This window comes from Tenrec ecaudatus, chromosome 10 (assembly GCF_050624435.1).
Source record: "Tenrec ecaudatus isolate mTenEca1 chromosome 10, mTenEca1.hap1, whole genome shotgun sequence".
Classification (NCBI taxonomy): Eukaryota; Metazoa; Chordata; class Mammalia; order Afrosoricida; family Tenrecidae; genus Tenrec; species Tenrec ecaudatus.
In genome coordinates this window covers 89,506,651-89,517,208 of record NC_134539.1, presented here as the reverse complement: position 1 = coordinate 89,517,208, position 10,558 = coordinate 89,506,651, and the positions used below count along the sequence as shown (strand labels likewise).

At 44.8% G+C, this 10,558-nt stretch overlaps 1 protein-coding gene across 1 annotated transcript; it reads right to left on the bottom strand.

Moving 5' to 3' along the window:
- Nucleotides 1–2,288: 2,288 nt before the first annotated feature.
- On the bottom strand, nt 2,289–3,260 carry LOC142458101 (glyceraldehyde-3-phosphate dehydrogenase-like). Its single transcript, XM_075559152.1, has one exon. It carries the CDS (start codon nt 3,258–3,260, stop codon nt 2,292–2,294), a length of 969 nt encoding a protein of 322 aa, XP_075415267.1. The 3' UTR covers nt 2,289–2,291.
- Nucleotides 3,261–10,558: the final 7,298 nt, after the last annotated feature.

Below are 10,558 nucleotides of genomic sequence, written 5' to 3'. Positions count from 1 at the left end.
ACTTCTGTAAAGAGTTACAGCCTTAGAGCTCAATGGGGCAATTCTACCCTGCCCATTGGTGGGATTCAAATAATTGAACAACCAGTTTGCTGCCCTAATGGCTGTTCAAAGTGTAAACAAAGATACATCGAAAGGTAGTTTTTTATTTCATAGTTAATGCTTAAATAAAAACAGTGAAAGGGGTACACAACACTAGATTATGAGTTTTAAAATATTAATGAAAAATATAGACAATAAACTGTTAAGATATTTCCATATTGCTTCTTGATTGGCATCCTTACTTGCAATGTTCTTCGTTTTTATCAGAGCACCATGGACTGTGGGATTTATCCTTAACCATCCTTTTCACTGTAGGAGTAGGACCCCATCCCTTTAGACAATAGTCATTGTGTTTGCTTTGTTTGAAACAGTTGGGCGACTTCTTGACTCTGAACATCTCTGCTGAATTACGGCAATGGTTGTGACTATATTCTTAGCCCTTTGAACACTTTCAGGAACTGCATACCCCAAACTCATGGCCATTAAATCAATTCTGACTCATAGAGATTCTATAGGACTGGGTAGAATGGCCCCATGAGTTTAGAGACTGTTATTCTTTCTGGGAGTAGAAATCCCTTTCTCCCACAAGGGGATGGTGTTTTTGAACTGCTGACCTTGTGGTGGGCAGCCTAGTGCGCTACCACGGCTCACTCAATAGTTCACAGGAATCTGGGGCGCAACACAAAGCTGAACCGAATGACAGCATGTCACCTTCTGGTTCTTTGGCACTTTTTCTCTTTAGGTTATATATACATTTTTACTGACGTACCAAACACAAGGGAATAAAAATGTTTTATTTTATCACAAGTATATGTCAGAGGAGTTAGGTCCGGTGACCCCCTTGAAATTGTATTGTATGCCTTTTCGTTTGTCAGTATATGAAACCCAGGATTGATGAACCTATAGAGATAGCAAGTAGAACAAGGGAATGGGAGGAGGGGGAACCGTGAGGATGGGGGTGGAGGGGAAACGATTTCAGAGTCCATGTAGGAAAGAAATGTTTGGAAACCGATTGTGGCAGTAAATGTACGATTCTACTGGCTGTTATTTAACTATGGAATGATATGATATATGTATTAATTCCTAGTTAATCATAATTTTAAAAGAAAGAAAAATACAAGTTGAAAATTAAATTATAAAATACAAACCTAAACTATAATACTATTTATAATAAAAAATGTAAGTTTTATAAAATAAATAAATACAAGCATAGTTCCGTCTAATTTTTAATACTGTGAACAGAATGAACACTGCTCCGGGCACTTAAAATACGCTGTTGCTCCCATAGATGCTAACAAAGAGTAAGGAATGTAAATTTGTGATTTCCACATTGGGCGGCTAGCCCTGATTACAAGTGCATTTTAACAACCGGTTCTCCGCATTCAACAAAAAATCAGATATTGGTTTTTTGCTTTGTTTTGCATGCACATTGAGTGTTTTTAAATGTTCAAGCGCTCAGGAGATTCTCAGAAACTTCCATCAGGTAGCAATGGATCCTGGGAAATGTAGTCCGGAGAGTGTCTCATGGGCTTCGCGCATGCTCCGTGCAATCTCCACCTTCAGTCCCTCCTTGTGTCTCACTTTCCGCCTGAGAGAATTCTTTATGGGGTCAAGGGTGGAGGTCTCTTCTTCTGCAGCTGTTTCCTGCTCATGTGGAGCGCAGCGCTCCATCACCCCGTCTGGATGAGTAGAAGTCTCTTGGTCTACAGGTACTTCACATTAGAAGGAGCAAGCTCTTTCAGGTGTGGTTGCTTGGCTTGCCTTGAGCCTGTGAGGAGTCATTGGTAAGCAGAGCCTTGTTCATGGTCTGCAGTCTAGGCTTCCTCAGGACCACTTGGGTCCGTTATCTCAGAAAATCGTGTGACAGGCACACCAAAGGTTACCCTAGGGGACATTCTCAGTCATAATGAGGTAAAAGAAAAGAGAGGTAAGGTGTGGATTGACTACCCATCAGTGTTATATTTGCCCAAGAACAATACAAGACCAACAGCACGTATTATTACTGAACGTTTTCGCTCCCCAACTTCACTCCACTCGCTTCTTTGTCTTTTTTTTTTTTTTTTAGGTACAGTGTACTTTATTGATGGTGCATAACAAGGTCGGGCTCTCTAAGCCACTCCCCTTTCTTCAGGGGGTTCCGATGTTATATTCTCAGTATGTTAAGGGATTGAATTGGGGCCAAAGACTCCCCAGCAGCTGAGGGCCTCTCTTCCTCAAGTGCTGTTGCTGGGGCTGCTGGTCCAGGGGGGCTCTTACTCCTTGGAGGCCATGTGGACCATGAGGTCCACCACCCTGTTGCTGTAGCCAAATTCATTGTCATACCAGGAAATGAGCTTGACAAAGCGGTCATTGAGGGCAATGCCAGCCCCAGCATCAAAGGTGGAAGAGTGGGTGTCACTGTTGAAGTCACTGGAGACAACCTGGTCCTCGGTGTAGCTCAGGATGCCCTTTAGGGGACCATCGGATGCCTGCTTCACCACCTTCTTGATGTCATCGTACTTGGCAGCTTTCTCCAGACAGCAGGTGAGATCCATGACGGACACATTGGGGGTGGGGACACGGAAGGCCATGCCAGTCAGTTTCCCATTCAGCTCCGGGATAACCTTGCCCACAGCCTTGGCAGCTCCACGGCCATCGTGCCAGAGTTTCCCAGAGGGGCCATCCATGGTCTTTTGGGTGGCAGTGATGGCGTGGACTGTGGTCATGAGTCCTTCCACGATGCCAAAATTGTCATGGATGACCTTGGCCAGGGGGGCTAAGCAGTTGGTGGTGCAGGAGGCATTGCTGACCATCTTGAGGGAGTTTTCGTACTTCTCGTGGTTCACGCCCATCACAAACATGGGGGCATCGGCAGAAGGGGCAGAGATGATCACCCTTTTGGCACTGCCCTTCAATTGAGCCCCAGTCTTCTCCATGGTGGTGAAGACACCAGTGGACTCCACGACATACTGGGCACCGGCTTCCCCCCACTTGATGTTGGCGGGATCTCGCTCCTGGAAGATGGAGATGGCATTCCCATTGACGACAAGCTTCCCATTCTCAGCCTTGACGGTGCCATTGAACTTGCCGTGGGTGGAATCAGACTGGAACATGTAGACCATGTAGTTCAGATCAATGAAGGGGTCATTGATGGCAAAAATATCCACTTTACTAGAATTGAAAGCAGCCCTGGTGACCAGGAGCCCAATGCAGCCAAATCTGTTCACTCCGACCTTCACCATCATGTCTCGGGGATGCGGCTGGGACTGCATGGAACAGGAGAGGCGGCTGTCTGTCGCTCAAGGAGGAGCAGAGAGCCGCTTCTTTGTCTTTTAACAATTTTATTGGCACTCCATCCCTATATCATATAGCTCAATAGTTCAATCATATCAAGAAGAATTCCACAATCCATTTTAGAATTGTTTACTTGTGTAATTATTTTTTAATAGTGGCAAAGATGTACACAACAAAACATTCTTCAATTTAACAAGTTCTGCATGTATAATGCCGTGCCGTTGATCATATTTGGTGTTGTACACCATTATTGATATCCTTACTCTTGTCGCTTCTTAAGGTAAATTTTATTGTAATAACAGTCCATAAAGGGTTGGTTGGTCTAACCGGCTGAAATGAAAGGCCAAGGAAAGATAACTCCTCTGTTTTACATGTTCTATTTCTGAGGACACTTGTAGGGCAAACTTTCTAATTGTTGTGTGTATGCGCGCGTGCGCGTGTATATGCATCTCTCTTTCTGTCCTGGTCACTTTTGTAGATTAGTGGTTAGAAATATTTGTGTAGAGTACTGAAGATGGCTTTTGGGTTGATTCAAGGTTGGAGATAGGACTCTATTTACAGGCTGCACCTTTCTGCAGAACAAGTGCATATTGGTTTCTGGCAATGATGATTTTCCTCCTCTTGACTAGTGGTTGAAGGTCTCAAAACCCAAACTCACTGCCCTCGAGTCTATGCTGACTCATAGTGACCGCCTGTGTGTTCCTGGGACTCTCACTGTTTACTGGAATAGAAAGCCCCATTTTTTTTCCCCTCAGTGATTTCTATCTGCTGAGCATGCTGATGGCAGCTGAACACATGGCCACTCCACCATCAAGGTTCCATAGAGGTTGAAGGAAGCTCACTGATAATTAACCTAAGCTTTAATTGGACTTAATAGCAGTCCCTTTAAACTCATAGTGCTGGTTGTCACTGGCTACTGTCTCACCTTCTCCAGAAGCTAAGAGACTTCTACTCATATAGGATCTCTACTCATCCAGATGGGGTGATGGACTTCTACTCATAGAAACAGGGTGATGGACTTCTACTCATATAGATGGGGTGATGACTTCTACTCATATAGATGGGATGATGGACTTGTACTCATGCAGACGGGGTCATGGACTTCTACTCATATAGACAGGGAGATGACTTCTACTCATCCAGACGGGGTCATGGAGCACTAGGGCCCACATAAGCAAGAAACAGCTACAGAAGAATTATGTGTATGAAATTTCAGCGGGGGAAGTGAGACACAGGGAGGGACTGAAGGTGGAGATTGGACGGAGCATGGGCAAAGCCTGTGAAACTGTCCCGGGACTACATTTCCCAGAACCCCTTGCTATATCGATGGAGGTTTCTGAGACTTTCCTGAGCGCTTGAACATTAAAGAACACTGAATGTGCATGCAAAGCAAGCAAGCAAACAAACCGAGTTTATTTCCATAGAGTCTTTTCCGATTCTTAGTGACCCTATATGACCCAGTAAGGGGTGGTGTGGTATTCAGCCGGTTTGCAACAGTTCAAGGTGATACAGCAGAATGCTTAAACTATAGAACAGCATCACTGACAGCACAGACACAAGTCAATTTGCTGAAGATCATCGCACAGTGGCTGCAGCAGTACATTGACAGGGAGCTGCCAGACATCCAGGTCGGATTCTGAAGAAGACATGGAACAAGGGATATCATTGTTGACATCAGATGGGCCTTGGCTTAAAGGGGAGAGTACTAGAAAGATGTTTATTTGTATTTTATCGATGATGCCATGGCAATTTTACTGTGTGAATCAGAACAAACCATGGGTAACCTTGAGAAGAATGGGAAACACATGATTGTGCTCATGTGGAACCTATACATGGGTCAAGAGGCGGTTGTGTAAACAGAACAAGGGGATGCAGCATGATTTGAAATCAGGAAAGGTATATGACAGGGCTGCATCTTCTCACTGTCCTTGCTCAAGCTGTGTGCTGAGCAAATCATCAGAGAAGCTGGATTTTATGAAGGAGAATGTGGCATCAGGATTGGAGGAAGTCTTATTAACAACCTGTGATAGGCAGATGGCACAACCTTATTTACTGAAAGTGAGGAGGACTTGAAGCATTTGCTGATGAAGATCAAGGATTGCAGCCTTCAGTGTAGATTACAACTCCATGGAAAGAAGATCAAAATTCTCACAACTGGACCAATAGGTAACATCATGATCAATAAAGAAAATAGTGACGTTGTCAAGGATTTCCCCTTTCTTGTTGCGACAGTCAGTGCTCACGGAAGCAATGATCAAGATATCAAAAGGCATGTTGCACTGGGTAAATCTGCTGCCCAAGACGTCTTCAGAGTACTGAAAAGTTGGACATTACTTTTAGGACTAAGGTATGTCCGGCCCATACCGTGTTATTTTCAAGTTCCCTATATGCACGTGACAGCTGGCCATTGAATAAGGAAGATGAAAGAGGAATTGATGGATTTGAAATGTGGTACTGAAGAAGAAAATTGAATGTCCCATGGATCAGTTGTTAAAAGGACAAACTGATCTGTATTGGAAGAAGTATGGCAAGATTGTTCTTTAATGGTAAGGATGATGAGATGCCATCTTATGTACTTGGACATGTTGTTAGAGAGACCAGTCCCCACAGAAGGGCATCATGTTTTGCAAAGTAGAGGGACAGCAAAAGAGAGGAATTTCCTCAGTGAGATGGACTGACACAGGGGCAGCCACGATGGGCTCAAGCATGGGAGCAATTGTAAAGACGGTGCCAGACAGGGCAGTGTCATTCTGTTGCGTCAAGGTAGCCATGGGTCGGAACCACCTGGGTGACACCCAACAACAACAACAACAACGATGTGAGGTAGCAGTGAAAGAAAATGCTCTGAGAGGAAGTCAGATTACAGTCATCACTATCCCTTGCAAAGTTGACCTAGTTTATATGCCTATTCCTGATCGTAGCCACGCAAAAAAAGTCTGGTGCCTGTAGAGGTGTTACAGTGTGACCCGCACAAGGTGGCCTGTTGTCTAATTCCGTGTGCATCTGTTCTACCTGTCCTGTATCACTTATCCATGTGCCACACAAAGTGCTGACTACAGAGTCTGGTTTGCTGGGCTAGTAAACTAAAATCAAAGCTGCTATCGTTTGGGCAGACTTTGGTCAACGAGTTTAAGGATCACCACTGTGCTGCCGTCCCTCAGTAGCTTTAGCCGCTACTTGTCCCATAGTGACTGATACATTTCTCAAAGACTGTTACAAATCAACAATAAAATAACTGTGGATTAAAGCTCTGAGAAATAACCAACCTCTTCATGAAGGTTGAACTAAGGGGCTTCTTTCCTGCTCCTGTTTATCATGTGCGATGCTGCCCTCTCAACTAGCTTGTCATAACTGTGTCAGTACACTCAACAAATCCCCGGGAAAGCCTTGGAACATCGCTACAAAACATCTATTTTTCCTGAAAGGCAGGCGAGGATACTATTTTATTAACTGGGTGTCCCATAAGTAATCATTTAACTAGATTTTAAAATTATTTTATTAGGGGCTCATACAACTCTTATCACAATCCATATATATACATACATCAATTGTATAAAGCACATCCGTACATTCTTTGCCCTAATCATTTTCAAAGCATTTGCTCTCCACTTAAGCCCTTTGCATCAGGTCCTCTTTTTTCCCCCCTCCCTCCCCGCTCCCCCCTCCCTCATGAGCCCTTGATAATTTATAGATTGTTATTTTGTCATATCTTGCCCTATTTGGAGTCTCCCTTCCCCAACTTCTCTGCCGTCCACCTCCCAGGGAGGAGGTCACATGTGGATCCTTGTAATCAGTTCCCCCTTTCCGACCCACTCACCCTCCAGTCTCCCAGCATCGCCTTCCACACCCCTGGTCCTGAAGGTATCGTCCACCCTGGATTCCCTGTGCCTCCAGCTCCCATATGCACCAGTGTACAACCTCTGCCCTATCCAGTCCTGCAAGGTAGAATTTGGATCATGGTAGTTGGGGGAGGAAGCATCCAGGATCTGGGGGAAAGCTGTGTCCTTCATCGGTACCACATCGCACCCTGACTGACCCATCTCCTCTCCTAAACCCCTCTATGAGGGGATCTCCAGTGGCCGATAAATGGGCCTTGGGTCTCCACTCTGCACTTCCCCCTTCATTCACTGTGGTATATATATATATATATATATATATATATATATATATATATATATATATATATATATATATATATATATTCTTTTTTTTGCATGATGCCTTATACCTGGTCCCTTTGGCACAGGCTGGTGTGCTTCTTCCATGTGGGTTTTATTGCTTCTGAGCTAGATGGCCGCTTGTTCACCTTCAAGCCTTTAAGACCCCAGACACTATCTCTTTTGATAGCCGGGCACCATCAGCTTTCTTCGCTATATTTGCTATGCACCCGTTTGTCTTCGGCGATCCTATCATGGAGGTGTGCAGCCAATGCTTTGATTTTTTTGTTCTTTGATGCCTGATAACTGATCCCTTCAGGACCACGTGATCACACAGGCTGGTGTGTTCTTCCATGTGGGCTTTGTTGCTTCTCAGCTAGATGGCCGCTTGTTTATCTTCAAGCCTTTAAGACCCCAGACACTATCTCTTTTGATAGCCGGGCACCATCAGCTTTCTTCACCACATTTACTTGTTCACCCACTTTGGCTTCAGCAGTTGTGTCGGGGGAGTGAGCATCATAGAGTTCCAATTTAATAAAAGAAAGTATTCATGCATTGAGGGAGTGCTTGAGTAGAGGCCCAAGGTCCTTCCACCACCTTAATACTAAACCTATAAATATAGACACATAGATCTATTTCCCCATCCTCCTATATATATTTGCATGTACATGTCTTTGTCTAGACCTCCTTAAATGCCCCTTGACTCCTAGCTCTTTCCTCCATCTCCCTTGACTTTCCTCCTGCCCCACTACCATGCTCCGTCCCCACCTGGGCTACAGCTATACCTCTTCTCTACGCAACCTTACCCTTGATCATTCCCCACCAGGCCTGCCACTCCCCCCTCACTACCATTTTGGGTCCCATGTTGTTCCCTTGTCCCTGTGTTTGTTAACACCACTTCCTTACCCCCCTACCGCCCCCCACCCCAAGTCCCCCCAGAACTGTCGGTCCCATTGTTTTTACTCGAGATAGTTCACCCAGCCTGTCCTATTCAGACAGACCTGTGGAGACACTAACATGCACGAAAACAAGACAGAGGAAAACAAAGCAACAGTATACAACCAAACAACAATAACAAATCACTGACAAAGAACAAAACAAAACACTTCATGAAAGAAAAGCTTGTAGTTAGTTCAAGGATCGTTTGTTGGCCCTTAGGAGTGTTTTCCAGTCCAGTCTGTTGGGGCACCACACCCTGGCCCCAAAGTCCACTTTCAGCATTCCCTGGGGACCTTGCCACTCCATTCCCTTGCTGTTCCGCTGCACTCCCCCAGTGCTTTGCCTCGGTGTGGTGGGATCAGGTCAGGTGCAATTCCCACACTGTGTCTCCGGTGCTGTCCCCTGTATCGCCCTTAGTCCCTGAGGGGCATCATGTCTCATAGTGGGGCCAGCCATGTTGTTCTCTCTGTGGACTCGCTGCTCTACTCAGGAACATCATCCTCACGGCCTGGTGGGCCAGGCTGTGCTCCACTCTCTCCTCCTCCCCCTTCATCTGCTCCCGTGTGTTCTGATCAGATATGTCCATCTCCCGGACATTTAACTAGATTTTAAGTGAGATTAAAGTATGGTACTGGGGCCTGGGGTCTTAAAGGCTTGAAGGTAAACAAGCGGCCATTTAGCTCAGAAGCAACAAAGCCCACATGGAAGAAGCACACCAGCTGATGTGATCACGAGGTGTCGAAGGGATCAGGTATCAGGCATCTTCAGAATAAAAAATCTTACCATAGTGAATGAGGGTGAGGAGTGCAGAGTGGAGACCCAAAGTCCATTTGTAGGCCACTGGATAACCCCTTGTAGAAGGGTCTTGGGAGATGAGCCAGCCAGGGTATGATGTAGCAAGGATGAAAAATACAACTTTCCTCTAGTTCCTAAATGCTTGCTCCTCCCCCACTATCATGATCCCAATTCTACCTTGCAAGTCTGGCTAGACCAGAGGATGTACACTGGTACATATAGGAACTGGAAACACAGGGAATACAGGACAGATGATCCCTTCAGGACCAGTGATGTGAGTGGTGATACTGGGAGGGTAGAGGGAGGGTGGGTTGGAAAGGGGAAATTGATTACAAGGATCTACATGTGACCCCTCCCTGGGGGGCGGACAACAGAAAAGTGGGTGAAGGCAGACAGGACAAGATATGACAAAATAATAATTTATAAATTATCAAGGGTTCATGAGGGAGGGGGGAGCAGGGAGGGAAGGGAAAATGAGCTGATGCCAGGGGCTTAAGTGGAGAGTAAATGTTTTGAGAATGATGAGGGCAATGAATGTACAAACATGCTTTACACAATTGATGTATGTATGGGTTGTGATAAGAGTTGTATGAGCCCAGGTCTAATAAAACAAATAAAACAATTAAAAAAAACACCAAAGTATGGGACCTGAGTAGTCATGTTACTGAAGGTGAATCCCCTTAATTGCATGAGGTAAAAGCTTGCAAAAGTAAAGTGGGATGCAGAATTAAATGATAGTTTTAAATAGACGGTCTTGTGCAAATCCAACACTGCATTAGATCACCAGCATGTCCATGATCATGACAGTCCAACACAAACTTTCCTAATCCACATGTCTATCCCCTTAGAGGACAAAAGGTGACTAGACTAGTAGTTAACATCATTTTGCGTTCAAAGAGATAACAAGTAGCCTATGTGGGGATAATCTAATTGTACTCGTGATTGATCCATCAGAGGGGAGGCTGATTAGTAGTTGATTCAGAAGGCATCTGAATTCCATGTTCATTCCTCTAGCTTGTTTGGCCTTCTTTTGCTGAGAGAGATGTACCAAGAGTTTTATACCTGCTATTTTTTCAGCATTTTAGACTCTTTTGTACTTATTCACTAAAGCTGACTTGGGCAGAAGACAACGAGGAAGGATTATAGCAATAGGTGGCAAGTGTATGACAGGCCCGCATAGCCAGTTATTAGGCAACCACGGGGGTATAGAAATTCTGAGTCCAATGACTTTGAAGGATTTTTGGAATGTCTTTGTTTCTGCCTTCAGGAGGCTTTTCAGCTTTAAATTTAAAGAAGTGTTTCAGCTCCCATAATGTACAAAGAGCAGGTTTAATGATACACAGGTAACACTCTAT

Bases quoted from the DNA above. Each gene is read 5' to 3' on its own strand.
- LOC142458101 (XM_075559152.1), bottom strand. From the start codon at position 3,260: ATGGTGAAGGTCGGAGTGAACAGATTTGGCTGCATTGGGCTCCTGGTC.